Source organism: Giraffa tippelskirchi, chromosome 12, assembly GCF_054371585.1.
Source record: "Giraffa tippelskirchi isolate mGirTip1 chromosome 12, T2T-mGirTip1v1.2.pri, whole genome shotgun sequence".
NCBI classification, from domain to species: domain Eukaryota; kingdom Metazoa; phylum Chordata; class Mammalia; order Artiodactyla; family Giraffidae; genus Giraffa; species Giraffa tippelskirchi.
In genome coordinates, this window is record NC_137286.1 from 102610032 (window position 1) to 102624999 (window position 14968).

The 14968-nt window shown below is 43.2% G+C and overlaps 1 protein-coding gene across 6 annotated transcripts in view; it reads left to right on the plus strand.

Moving 5' to 3' along the window:
- The window catches only part of FLT1 (fms related receptor tyrosine kinase 1), a 197680-nt gene that overhangs the window by 125861 nt on the left and 56851 nt on the right, over positions 1 to 14968 (plus strand). For 4 of the 6 annotated variants that reach the window (XR_014071093.1, XM_081549343.1, XM_081549345.1 and 1 more), the window contains one exon: positions 14041 to 14172. Coding sequence is in view for 4 of the 6 variants with exons in the window: in XM_081549343.1 (XP_081405469.1) it covers positions 14041 to 14172 (132 nt within the window). In the remaining 2 variants the exon portion in view is untranslated. Of the gene's footprint in view, positions 1 to 11326; positions 11437 to 14040; positions 14639 to 14968 lie in introns of those variants that run through there. The other 2 variants (XR_014071092.1, XM_081549346.1) reach the window with 2 other exon arrangements.

The window sequence follows — 14968 nt, forward strand, 5'->3', positions numbered from 1 at the left end:
TATGCTTTTAATTAAAATATTTTCATTTTAATTCCTAATGCTGAGCATACAGCAGGTTCTCAATCATCCATTTTTAGTGGAATACATAGAATGGAAGAGAGATAAAGAGGAAATAAGAGAAAATATGTGATAAAGGTAGGAGAACCTCCGAACTAGACCCAAGTCAAGAAGCAACTGGGAACAATTAGGAGGGATGGTAGGGTACAAAGTGTTGAAAGGAGGTGATTTGAGACGTATTTCCTTTGAAGGGACAGGTGACCAAAGAATGGAGCTGCTGAAGTGAGTTTAATATAAAGGACTAGACATGGAAGAAAAACGTCCTATGATAGGACCAGCACCAGTACATCACCACGAGAGTTCTAAGTTGGAGACACGTTCTCTTTGGCAGTGGCTCTTTTGAGTATGGTTCAATTCTTAGCAGTCTACAGATAGGGAAGCTCCTTTAAGAAACATTCTTTCTGCTAGGCCCACCATGTCTAGAGTTTGCACCCAGACCTGGAACAATGTTATGAAGTCACCTTGGAGAACTCTTGGTTCCCAGAGTGCCCTGGTGACCCCTCTACCCACCTGCTGATGGGACTGGCAGTTACCCCAAATGATCAGAAAGTCCGCTTTCTAGCTCACACTCTTCCCAGATTCTCCAGTGAGGTTCTAAGATGTTTCATGCTGTGACAGCCAAGTAAGCACAGCAAGGGGGGCTGCTGGCTAGGGGCTTCCGACTGACGTGGTAAGGAATCAAGGTCGGTTTGCAAAGCAGAGGTGGCAGGAGGCAGGTTCAGCTTAGGGGTACACTGGTGTAAGCAAGAACCACATCCCAAATGGGGGCACAGAGAAAGTGGGGTTCCTGACAAGAGCCATGAACTGCTGAAAAAAGTATACTCTTCTCTAAAAATATTTCAGAGAACAGAAGGTGATAGTGACCTGTGATGCTGTTAGTGAAGCCCAAGAAACCATCATCAAAATCTCTAGGATGGCAAGGCATTTTCAGAATATTTTAAGATTAAAGCAGTAGGGTTCAAACCACAAAGAGTTTCAGTTCAGTTCAGTCACTCAGTCATGTCCGACTCTTTGCAACCCCATGGACTGCAGCACGCCAGGCTTCCCTGTCCATCACCAACTCCCAGAGCTTACTCTAACTCATGTCCATTGAGTTGGTGATGCCATCCAACCATCTCATCCTCTGTCATCCCCTTCTCCTCCCACCTTCAATCATTCCCATCATCAGGGTCTTTTCAAATGAGTCAGTTCTTCGCATCAGGTGCCAAAGTATTGGAGCTTCAGCTTCAGCATCAGTCCTTCCAATAAGTATTCAGGACTGATTTTCTTTAAGATGGACTGGTTGGATCTCCTTGCTGTACAAGGGACTCTCAAGAGTTTTCTCCAACACCACAGTTCAAAAGCATCAATTCTTCAGCACTCAGCTTTCTTTATAGTCAAACTCTCACATCCATACATGACTACTGGAAAAACCATAGCTTTGACTAGACGGACCTTTGTTACAAAGAGTTTAGGGAGAATAAATTCCATCTTGAATGGACAGAGGCTGGAGGAGGAATCACTGATCAATATTCCTTCCTTAGTGAGATCTTGGTCACTAGAGTTATCATTTATCTAATGATCTATCATCACTGTGTCACTGATGCAAATCTCTGTACCCATAAGCAATTATTCAAATCAAGGTGACCGACTGTCCTAGTACCCAGGGGACAGAATTACACCTGAAGCGTAAAGTGGTTTTCATAGATCTGGGAGAGATACTGAGGAAAAGTAGAGGAGAAAGATGAATGAGGATGCTGATGCCTGGGGATGATAAACTGACTGTCACTCTCAAGCTATTTTTGCTTGATTTCCTAGAACAATAAAATTCAGAAATGTCTATTAACCTTCCACAAAACTTATAGAGTAATTGCCTCTTCTTCCTCCTGGAAATGTACCCTAATGGTGCAAAATAGGTTAAGAAACACTGCAGGAAAGAAATGAGGCCACGCTGCCCAGGCACACAAAAGGCAGTGTGTGGGGAGTGAGTAGCCTCTGTCACCTGACCTGAGCTGATCAGTCAGTTCACGTGATCGGTAAAGCAGCCAATTATGTCATCCCTTCCTCTTCCATCAGTGTCTCTAAGGTAAGGGGATCCAGGTACCCAGACAGAGAAGGGCCAAGCACTATTAGCAGGTACCCCGGTAGCTCTTCTCTGAGAAGAACTCTTCTGCTAGAATCTTCTCAGGGTTTGGTTTAGTTGTATCTCTGACAACAATATAAGCTTAAAGGACATCCCTAACGTGGCAGAGAACTGAGGCTCAGCTCTTTCCTAAGGATAAACTGACATTTAGAAGGTGAAAGGAGTGGAGTTGGGGGTAACAGCAGAGAAGACAGTTGGTTGGCTGGCACTGCCAGAGTCCAGAGCTACAACCGAAAACCCTAGAGAAGAGAGGATGCCCAACTCCAACCGCAGCTCTAAGCTGATGAAAAAGTGAAGAATTACTTCCTGCTAATTACTAGCTAACGTAGCTGCTGCTTCAGTGAGACTGACTCATGTACGACAGTGGAGCTGTAGGGTTTACATCGAGAAAAGTAACATGACCTGTGAGTAGAGTCCCATTTTGAACTGGAAATCAATAGGAGTTATTATGGAGACTCAGTCCTGACACCCTCAAATCTCTATCCTCGAGTTCCACCGTATTTGGCTCTTTTTCATATACACCTAGCATCGTGTCATATCCTAATACTTGGCCCAAGGAAGACGAGTTGGATGCCTCTTCCAGCCCATATCCGCAGCCCCATTCAGACCAGAAAAGCCTCCTGACAGCTCTTGGCCACAGCAAGACCCAGCCGAGCACTCACGCACAAGCCGGCACAGACCCACTCCTGTGAATGAGAAGCCCCTGCTCGTTGTTTACCTTTGTTTGGGCGCCTCTTTTGAAGTCCTCTTGAATGTTCAAGTGAAAAATATGCAATGTAAGAAATGGGAAAAAACTTGCAAATGTGAGCATCACTTTAGAAACAGCCTCTCCCTTAAAAAAAAAAAAAAGTGGCAAAATACATGTAACAAAAATTTTACTTTTTCCTTTAAAAGTGCCAAGTTCAGTGGCAGTAAGTATATTCACAAGCTTGTACAACCATCACTATCTCATTTCAGAGCTTCTGCAGCACCTCAAACGGAAACCTCATACTATTAAAGCTCTTCCCTTCCCCACTGTGAATTAACCACCTCTTTTGATTCTTTCTGTGACCTCTTGGGATGCAAGGAACTGTACTTTGAACATGGCCACGACCGGCAGCTTGTTTTGTCTGCAGAGCAGGCGATGTTTGAGAGACCAGTAGCAGAGAAAAAGGAAGGGGGAGTAAGAAAAACAAAGAAGAGAGAAAGATGGATGGGGGTGGGGGAGGACAAATTCTCCCAGAGACTGGGAGGGGGCTGTGCCTTGTCCAGGGTCACCAACTCTAAAACTAAGAGCCGCGGTCTGAGCTCCTGGAGTAGAAGGGGGTCTCCTTCCCCAATCCACATTTTCCTGCTTACACAGAAGCCTAGGTGATTATATAGAAGGAAAACTCATACTACCTGGCTTAAGTTTACTCCTCCATCTCTTGGCAAACTAATGAGATGAGGCTTTTCTACCTCACAAGTCCAGTATTTGCATGGAAACGCCTCCTTCCCCCAAAGAGGAACTTGAAACAGCTTGCTGCTGCTGCTGCTGCTGCTGCTAAGTTGCTTCAGTCATGTCCGACTCTGTGCGACCCCACAGATGGCAGCCCACCAGGCTCCTCTGTCCATGGGATTCTCTAGGCAAGAATACTGGAGTGGGTTGCCATTTCCTTCTCCAGTGCATGAATGGGAAAAGTGAAAGTGAAGTCACTCAGTCGTGTCCAACTCTTCGCGACCCCAGGGACTGTAGCCTACCAGGCTCCTCCGTCCATGGGATTTTCCAGCCAAGAGTACTGGAGTGGGGTGCGCTTAACCAGGATCAAAAGTGACACCCGGTGATGCAGTGGGAGTCACCACTCTACCCAGTACAATTAAGGAAAATATGCCAACAGATACATTCTCGGATAATCTAATCTGTGAGCTCAGCAGGACAAAATCACTGCTGAAAAAGCCAAATCAAGGAAGTTCATTCCTCCTCCACCCACACTCAATCAAAACTTGATTTTCGCATAATTTGCTCCTAAGACATCTTACACAATAAGATTGTATATTAGTATAAGTAGCCATCTCATTCAACTCAGTCATAATTCAACTATCATGAAAACTCACACACAGAAAACATACTATAAGTCATGCCCCAACCCTAATACACACACACACACACAGACACAGACACACACACACACACACACACACACCCTCTCTCTCCCCCTCCCTCCATAGGGACCAGTCTCCTGATGGAATAAGTTTTGGTTTGTCCTTTTATTGCTTTAATCCAAATTTGTAAATTTTGGGGACTTCCCTTGTGGTCCAGTGGTTAAGACTCTGTACTTCCACTGCAGGGGACGCTGGTCAGTTCCTGGCTGGGGAACTAAGATCCCGTATGCCACACAGCCTGGCCAAAAGAATTTTTTTTTTAATCGTAAATTGTGGGGAAGCATAAATCTGCTTTACTTGCTTCAAAAATATTTCATCATCCTATCCATAGTCAGTATCATAAAGTTTTGCAGATATTCAAGTATTTGGATGTATAGCTTTTAAACTTTCATTCAGCGGTTCTTTGCTGATGGTAAAGAGACCTACACCATTTCATTTTTGTAATAAGAAATTACTATTATTTATTTTAACTAAATAAGTAGTACATAAGTACTTTTTAATTGTAAATGATCGCATAATACCAAAATAGAATACACTATAAAATTGTCTCTTGGGGAAATTAACCCATGATAACTGTTTGATGTGTATTTTGTCAGATTTTTCTATTTCTTTACTTATATATGTGCATTTATGCAAATATGTATGCGTGGGTGCTAAGTCGCCTTAGTTGTGTCAGACTCTTTGTGACCCCATGGACTGTAGCCCGCCAGGCCCCTCTATCCATAGGATTCTTCAGGCAAGAATACTGGAGTGGTTTGCCTTGCCTTTCTCCAGGGGATCTTCCCAACCCAAGGATCGAACCTGCGTCTCTTATGTCTCCTGTGTTGGCAAGCAGGTTCTTTACCACTGAGCCACCAGGGAAGCGCATGCAAATATGGGGCATAGATATTCATGGGGCAAATGATAGCTGAGATTCATCCATTCATTCACAGCTGTACACTGAGAGCCAGCCCCGTACCAGGAATATACCAGGTGCTGGAAACAAAACAGGGAGCTTGAATTTATATTCAAATGAAAAAATACAGGTAATAAATCTAACAAAACTATAAGCATATAGCATACAATCAGATAGTAGTAACTGCTGTGGTGAACAAAATAAGGTAATGGATTACAGTAGGGTGATCTGGGAAAAGCCAACATCTCTAAGATAAATCTGAGTTGAGCTCACACTCTGTGTTTTGTTTTATGACTTGCTTTTATCACAATTTATTTTGGAGATCTTTCTATGTACATATCATCTGCCTAATTTTTTAAGCAGCCATGCCCTATAATATGGTATGTGTTCCCATAATTTATTTAGCTATTCTCCTGCTGATGGAAAAATACCTTCTTGCCTTTAACCCCTTGTGCAATACTATTTCCTGCCTGAAAATGATCATAGAAACGTTACCATACTACCCACAGAAAGGCCACTTTAGGTGAATGTCTGTATCCTATGGTATAAATTCCTCCAGCCACATGGAAGGGGCTATGGCAAATCTGGACACACCATAAAAATTTGTTGGGGCAGGGACAGGGTGTGTGTGTGTTACATGTGTGAGCACACATGTGTCTGTGTTTATAATTTATAGACATACATAGTGAATAGCTAAGGTTTTACAGCTCATAACCACAGAGTTAGCACCACTTGACACCTTTTTTTATGTGCCCAAAGCATCTTGAAATACTTCATTGGAACAATAGTAAAATTCAGTGAAAGAGTGGGGAAAAAAAAGTGCTTTTCACTTTAATGTGTTTAGAAATACATGTGTTTTGGGCACAGTTTCAAGGTGCTCACTTCAACCATAACCTCTTCAGTGCATCTGGTTTACAATTTCTTAAGAGCTTTTAAAAAGTATTCTGTTATCATAACCCACTTTGGAAAGTCAAACTAGTGAAGCAACAGCCATTATCCCAAGTGAAAGAACCTTTGTTGATGGCTTTTCCCTTATTTAGTGGTTGCATGGAGAAGAATATTATACAGCCTTTTTTTCCCCATCACTGTCCTTAATCTAATTCTTTTCTAAAAGCTTCTCTTCTTTATCTTTTTCAAGGCTATAGAGCAAAGAGTCTCACCATGGATCACATTGCCCATTGGATTGCCTTTAGACTATATGTTTTCAACATTTCACAACTCTCTTCCAACTTAGCACATTATTATAAGGCTGCATTTCACTATGTCTCAGATTATTCCATACTTCACCAACTTTTTTTCTTACATCTGTAAAGGCTTTGCCACAAGGCTTGATCTTAGAGTCAAATTGTCAGAAGCCGCATGGTGAACATTTGAAAACATTGGAATCATTCATCTTTTTAATGCTACTTAGTGAGCCATCATTCTTCTTGTCTGAATTTTGTCAGCCTTTGAACTTTACTAAACTTGAATTTCTCTTCCCCAGATATAATTTTCCAAACCCCCAAAGTTTGACTAGATATATAGTATCTCCTTTGTGGTATTTGTGGGAAATCAGTCAGACATCTAGTTTTCTTGGGACACCTTTAACCATCCTGAATCTATATTTTTGCTCTTCTGATCCTTATTTCAGATACAGCTCTTAGTTAATGAATCCTGTGAAAGTGAAAGTCGCTCAGTTGGGTCCGACTCTTTGTGGGTCACTATATACAGTCCATGGAATTCTCCAGGACAGAATACTGGAGTGGGTAGCCTTTCCCTTCCCCAGGGGATCTTCCCAACCCAGGGATCAAACCCAGGTCTCCCACATTGCAGACGGATAATTTGCCAGCCTAGCCACAAGGGAAGCCCAAAAATACTGGAGTGGGTATCCTATTCCTTCTCTAGTGGATCTTCCTGACCCAGGAATCAAACCAGGGTCTTCTGCATTGCAGGCAGATTCTTTACCAACTGAGCTATGAGGGAAGCCCATGAATTCCTCTAAGAATGGCCAATCTAAAGGTGTGATTATTTACTAGGTACCTAGAATTGGATACATCATCATCCTAGCTACCATTTATGGAAAATTTATCATATGCTAACCTCAAAACTGTTATCATCTAGTTGGCAAGCCAAGACTATCATAACAAAAATTACTTTTTATTTTATTAAGCATAACTTTCATTCCCTACCATCAGTCACACATTTTGTAATATTCTAGAGAAAAGGAAAATGGGTAAAACTTATTGCTTATCTTTGAAAAATGCACACCTAATAGGTACAAAGTTAATTCAAAAATATGCAACATGAAGGTCATAAAATTCCATCAGATACAAATCAGCACCTCTGACAGGTGATCATGGGATGCTTCGTGGAGGAAATGTCATTTGAGTCAAACTTTGATGGGATGAAGAAGAGAGTTTTGACAATGATAAATTGTAAGTTTCCATGGGAATTATCATGATTTTTGTGGTTGGAATTTATTTAAGCAATCCTTCTAGAAAGAAGCAGGCCTACAATTAAATTATCTCAGGAAAACATAGTACAGCATCATGCTTCCGAGTTTGACTTGTTCATTCTAATAAAGAACACCCAAAGGGGAAAGAGAATATTCAGATAAAGTGATTCTTCAAAGAACCCAATGCCATTTTGCATAATAACGAAAATTATAAATTTATCTAGGAGAATATAACTGAAAAGCAATATATTTAAAGAGAAGATCCTAAAGCTATCAAATGATGTAAAAGAAGACCTAAGTAACACAAAGATATTTGGTATTCTTAGATGGGTACATTTATTAGTAAGTTGAACCACTTGTGAACCATTTTTATAGGTCAAAATATTGACAGTTTCATTTGTTTCAACCTAAAAATAAATAGGACAGTTTCCCCCAATGTACTGAGTTACATAAATTCAGAGAAATTCCCATCAACATTCCAACAGTGCTTTTTACAGAATTTGACAAGCTAAACCTGAAGTCTGTATTGTAGTATAAAAGGGCCAAGACAATTTTGAAAAAGGCATCAACTCATACCAAATATTAGGAAGTGTTATCAAGCAATCCTAAGTTAACCGTGGATTCACTTGTGTAGGATAGATAGGTTATTGTGGAGCCTAAAAACAGAACAACAAACACGTGGAAACTCAATATCTGACAGAGCGCACTTCACAATTCAGCGAGGAAAGAACAGATTATTCTGTAAGCCTTGCTGGCATAATTGGCTATTTATACAGTAAAAATTAGGTCCTTATCTCACACAATATACATACGCCCTTCAAAAGGAAATCTAGATGTATTGAAGACCTAGATGAGGAAAAGCAAACTGTTTAAACAGATTTTGAGGGGAGGAAAGTATATAAGGGAAATGCTTTATGATATCAGAATAGGAAATATTTCTTTAACAAGTAACAAAAAGCACAAAGGATAATGGAAAGGTTGATACATTTGACTGCCTTAGGATTTTAAAAGTCTTTGTATTAAAAATCCACCATAAACAAAGTTTAGAGGACTGCTCATAGAATGGAGAAGACTTGTAACAGATTGAACCAACAAGGGCTCAGTATCCAAAACCTATAACAAGCCGTAAAATCATTGAGAACAAGATAAAATAGGGTAAGAGGAAAATGTGCAAAGGACATCAACTGGTAATTCACAGGAAAAGAAGCCCAAATGGCCAACCAAACTGAAAAAAGATATTCCACCCAACAAGTAATCAGGGAGATACAGATTAAATCCATATCAAGATGTTTACACCCAAAATATTGCCAGTTAAAGACACCTGAAAACACCAAGTATTGGTAAGTAAATGGGAAAGGGGAGTGCTTGCTCATTGCTGGTTAAAGTGTAAATTGGTATATTTTCAAAGACAATTTTATTATAATTGATAGAGTCGAAAATGGGTATGCTCTACAACCCAGGACAAGGAGATATAGTAGAACAATGTACACATAGCTATGTCATCTGTGCATTTTGGCCTTTTTGGTAAAGATCAAAGGAGTGAAAACTATCCCACAGTAGAGAAGTGAATTTTTTTTAAACCTGTGGCTTTTTGATACAATGGAATATTATACATCAGTTAAAAATTAGCTACATCTGCATGTATCAACAAAGATAAATATTAAAACATTGTAGAATAGAAAAATATCCAAGTTAAAAAAGGATATGTACTATATCATACAATTTATTTCGAATTTTTAAAACCACAAAACAATATTGTAGTCTATAGAGATAGACATTTATGTGGCCAAGGCACAAAAACCTGCATGAAACCGAGATGCACCAACTTTAGGATAGTGGTACCTCTGTAGAGAGGGAGAAAGCATCTATCAAGTTCATTTATATAAAGCAAAAGTGGAAAAATATTGACACCTGGTTATCTTAATGGTGAGCACAGGACTTATGCTTTTCCTGCACTTTTCAAATCTTTGAAATTAATCACAATGAAAAACTTAAACTAAAAGGGGAGCCCTCCTTAAAAGGTGAGCTCCACAGCAGAACAGAGCCTGTATCACAGAGAACAGGTGGCATAAAGGTAGTAACAGGTTAAGGTGTTAAGGAAACCAGAGACGACAGCTGTAGTCGAGTACGGGCAGGAGATTGGAGGGATGGGGGCAAAGAATGACAGGAGGAACTGGCCTATTTTTGTGAGAAGGGAAATAAGCGAGAGCAGAGGAGGAGAGCAGTGGGATGAGGCTTCGGAGCCTGATGGTCACGCATCCAGGTCTGTGCCTTTGCTGTCATGCAGCGTGTGGCCAAGCCAGAAAGAGGAGCTGTGCTTGCTGACTTTGGACACTCTCTCGCCCCTTCTCCTCTCCTCCACGTCGTGGGAAGAGGGACCCGGGCCAGATGATGTCAGCTCGTCAGCATCTCTGGCTCCATCCTCTCACCTCTCCAATTACACATCTGCCTCCTTAGGTGCAGTCCAAGTCCTCTGGCTTTATTTGATCATGCTGTGAGCCTTAATTTGGGATCAGAATGATAGGAACTTGGTTGAGATGCAGGTCAGCTGCAGTGGAGACGATCGTGGGTAACTGGATCGCTGCTCTTCCTGACGTCTGTTGCCCCGAGCACCCACCGTCCAGCCACGCTTTCTCTTTCTGGGATCATCCCTTACACCATACCTTACTTTTCAAAGCTTTCACTTAAATTATTTCTGCTGATTCTCATAGCAAATACCATGGAGTAGGTACAGCAGAGGGTTTTTCTGTTTGTTTGTTTCACAGATGGGGAAATGGCCCCAAAGGGATTCAGTGATCTAGCCAAGGTTACAGGGGAAAGCTCTGGTTTTTTTTCAGAACCACCTTGGACTCATCCCTGGTCTATTCCTGGATCCAGTAAAGCACCAATCCCTGTGGCTTGTTTCTGCAAAGTGTCTGCTTCCATTTCTTCCCCTCCACTTCCTTTCCCATCATCCAGACTCAGAGCCTCATCGTTCCTTGCCTGAATGACCACTTGGTGAGCTGGACTTCCAGATACCACTTTTTCCTCATTCCAGTCCATCCTGCATTCTCCTTCTAGACTAAACTTCCTTAAACACGGCTCTCATGTCATTTCCCTCAAAAGCCTTTGTGACCCTCTCCTTCTCCAATGAATGAGAACTCCTCAGCCAGGATTTCAAAGCTCTCCTTCATCTGAACTCACCTTCCCAGTCGATGACTCAAAACAGGTGCTTTGAAAATAAAAATGGCTAAGGAACACATGAAAGAATGTTCCAAAACACACACACACACACACAGATTAAGACAACTCTCATTTTTCCTCTATCAAACCAACAAAGTTTTGTGTTTTGTATTTTTTAGATGCTTCTGCTCAGTCCTGGCAGGAAAGTAATAAAATTGTCTCTCACCCTCTGCTGGCCCAAGTGTTAATTGGAATAATGTTTGGGAAAGGCAGCTTGATTATATGAATCAAGAGTTTTTGACCTAATAGATCTGTTTCTGAAAATCTATCCTAAGGAAATAATCTGAAATTAAAAAAAAAAAAAGCCTTTATGCTTAAAGGCGTCCTTGCACTATTGTTTAGTCATGAGTGATTAGATATAACCTAATACCAACCAATAAGTTACACGCACAGAGGGGTCAGTGTTTAAGCTGTATAAGCATTAGGAAAACCTTAACAGCATTTCACAACCGGATTTGTTTTCTTTCTCTGCCAGCACCCTGTTTCATACCTTCTTCTCCTGCTTCAAACTTCCAAAATTCCTTCCTCCTCCTCAATTTCAACCGATGAGTACCTCTTGTTTACTGAGAAAATGTATCACCAAATTGTTGGATCTACCTGTCCCATCCTGAGCTCTCTGGATTCCTGCCCAAGGTCAGTTTGGCCGCTGAGTTCCATCCCCTCTCCCTTCTCCTGGTATTGTTCCTTCTGTGTCCTCTCTCCTCCTCTCTCCTCTTTCTCCCTCAGTATCTTTTTCTCCCTCCTTCCTTCCCTCCCAGATTATTCCTATCAGCCCATGAACATGCTATAAAATTTCACATTTCAAACAAGAATTCACTCCTTGACCTCGTGTAGGTCTCCGGCACCCTCCCTGAAAAGTTAACCTCCACCCCCATCTCTCCTCCATCACCTCCTATTCTCTAAGTCATCACGCTTCTGCCCCAGTCGTGTCTGATTCTTTTGTGACTCCATGGACTGTCCCTGTAGCCCACTAGGCTCCTCTGTCCATGGAATTTTCCAGGCAAGAATACTGGAATGGGTTGCCATTTCCTAACCCAGGGGATCTTCCCCACCCAGGGATTGAACCCATGTCTCTTGCATCTCCTGCATTGGCTGATGGGTTCTTTACCACTAGTACCATCTGGGAAGCTCAAGATTAAAATATTATGCCAATGAACAAGCTGTGTAAAAAGGCCACTTTAAAAAGACTAACAGGGGACTTCCTGGTGGTCCAGTGGTTAAGACTCTGTGCTCCCAATGCAGGGGGCACAGGTTCGATCCCTGGATGGGGAATAAGGACCCCACATACTGCTTGGCAGGGCAAAAAAAACCCTCAAGGACACTTGACTGGGAGTGAGACAGTAGGTTTGTTTGTATTTTTACATTCTTTATGCTTTCCAATATATTTCGCACGTTTTCTACATCGAATGTTATTCTTTATAATCAGGAGAATACAAACTATTTCAGCTAACACAATACAGCCTCTGGTCTGGTCGGGCCCAATTTGTTCTGGAACCAGTACTCAGTGCACGTTCATTCCAGGGTCCTGCCTCTTCTCAACGCCCCTCTTTCTCCCATCACCTCTGATAATGGTTTAGACCTTAACCCAAAGCCCACTGCCTCCGTGCTGCCTTCCCTGACTTCCCTATTCTTAATGAGCTCCTCCCTGCCCAGACTTTGCATTTGATTGGCTCTGCTATGCTACATGTATTTATTATCACTCAAACATTTTCTGTTTGCTGGTGTGTGTGTGTGTGTCTGAGAAAGAGTGTATGTGAATGTGTGTTGTGTTTGGCATGAGTTAATTGTCCCTCAGCAGCCACCATGCCTTAGCCTGCCCCTTCCCACCATCAAGTCTCAGCCTCAGACTAAGCAGTCAGTACTCAAACACGTGGTGACAGTACTTGGTACTGAAGCAACTGAGTCTGGAAGCTGGATCCCCCTCCCTCATACCGGCTCCACAATAACACTTCAACCTGCATTTACTGAGCACCTACTGTGTGCTGGGCACTTGTTATCCATTTTTCCATGATCGAGTAGGAACTGCTCTCACTGTCATGTTAAGGCAAAGGACACGTGAACAGAAAGATGAAGTAACCGGCCTTTCTGAAGTAACAGAAAGTGAAGCTGCAGGTGGTGAGGCCTCGTTCAAAGCCCAGCCCATGCGCTTCACCACCGTGACCAACGAAACAGGACTGGCTTTGACCCCTGAGCCACAAATGTGCCTTCTGTCCAACTGCAAGCTCTTGGTTGGGTTCCTTAACCTCCTCAAAGCTCAGGGTCCATGTTTATAAGGAGACAATAACCCCTTACAGGATGATTGTCAAGACAGGAATGGGGACTGGGAGGGAGGCCCAAAAGGGAGGGGATATATGTATACTTAGAGCTGATTCGTGCTGATGTATGGCAGAAACCAACACAACGCTGTAAAGCAATTATCCTCCAATTTAAAAAAAGACAGGAATGGGGTCTCAATCTTGCCTGGCACATGGCGGACATTGAGGAAGTGGTTGTTGTTATCAGTCAAAAGGAGAAAAAGGTGGCAGAGGATGAGATAGTTAGCATCACTGACTCAATGGATATGAATCTGAGTGAACTCTAGGAGATAGTGAAGACAGAGGAGCCTGGCTGATTGCAGTTCACGGGGTCACAAAGAGTCAGACATGACTGAGCAACTGAACAACAATTGCTATTATTATTATTAGGTATACTCCCTCTTTGGGGCTTCCCAGGTGGCACCAGTGGTAAAGAATCTGCCTGCAATGTTGGAGCCCTGGGTTCGATCCCTGGGTCGGGAAGATCCCCTGGAGGAGGGCATGGCAACCCACTCCAGTATTCTTGCCTGGGAAATCCCATGGACAGAGGAGCCTGGTGGGGTACAGTCCATAGGGTTGCAAAGAGTTGGACACAACTGAGCGAGTAACACACACACACACACTTTCTTGCCATGTACTCTTCCAAGGTACAGGCAGCTGCCCTGTCTTTCTCTCTGGCCTGGGTCAGACCTGCATCTCCAAAGTGGGGGCTCAGAACTCCAGAAGGTGCCACGAGACAGCCTGGACAAGAGCAAACAAGCAGCACTTGCCCAGGAGAAGCAGAGCTTGGATTTCCTCGTCCAAAGACATAACGATAGGAAGAGTGTTGTGTCACACAAATAGCTGTTTTCTCTGTCATCCAGGCCCACTAATGTAAACATCTCTCACTCCCCAGGAATTATTTTAGGACCGGGAAGCAGCACGCTGTTTATCGAGAGAGTCAGGGAAGAGGATGAAGGCGTGTATCACTGCAAAGCCAGCAACCTGAAGGGCTCAGCGGAGAGCTCGGCCCACCTCACCGTGCAAGGTAAACAGCTGCCCAGACACCTGCTTCCCCATTTGGTGAACTTGCCACCTCCCGGTCCCCCGCTGTCCCTCCAATTGGTTCCTTTCCCCGACTTCCTTCTCCCCTCCCTGTCCCACTGGGCTGGCCTGTCTGGTCCCTCCCCACAAGGCCGAGGGGGAGCTCACAGGCTGGTCACCCTGGAGAGAGGCTGCTGTCGGAACACAGGCTCTGGGGGAAAGTAAACCCTGGAAGATGGGAGAGCCTGCCGATGCCAGAGCCGTGACATTGACCTCCAGAGAATGGCCAGAGTGGCCACGCCTGTGAGAAAGAAATCCAAGAAGACAGAAGCCAGGCATAGAGAGAGAAAAAAAACCCCACACTCTGGAAATTATTCATTCTTTTCCCAATCGCCTTGAGTTACACATACACAGGCTCTTCCCCATGTTGTCGTAAGCCTGTTCTTAACATGAAATAGGCTGCAAACTGGGCGTCCCAGGTGGTGCAGTGGTAAAGAACCCTACTGCAATTCAAGAGACCCAGGTTCGATCCCTGGGTCAGGATGATCCCCTGGAGGAGGGCATGGCAACCCACTCCAGTAGTCTTGCCTGGAGAATCCTATGGACAGAGGAGCCTGGTAGGCTACAGTCCACTGTGTCACAAAGAGTCGGACACGACTGAGCATAGCACGGGCTGCAAAATATGATCAGAGAGAAGCCACACATGGTAAACAGACCATGATGAAGAAAAGCATTCCACAGGCTTCCTCAAACAGCTCTGTTGAGCAGCAAAATTCAAAGAGGCCACATCCTAGCCTGGG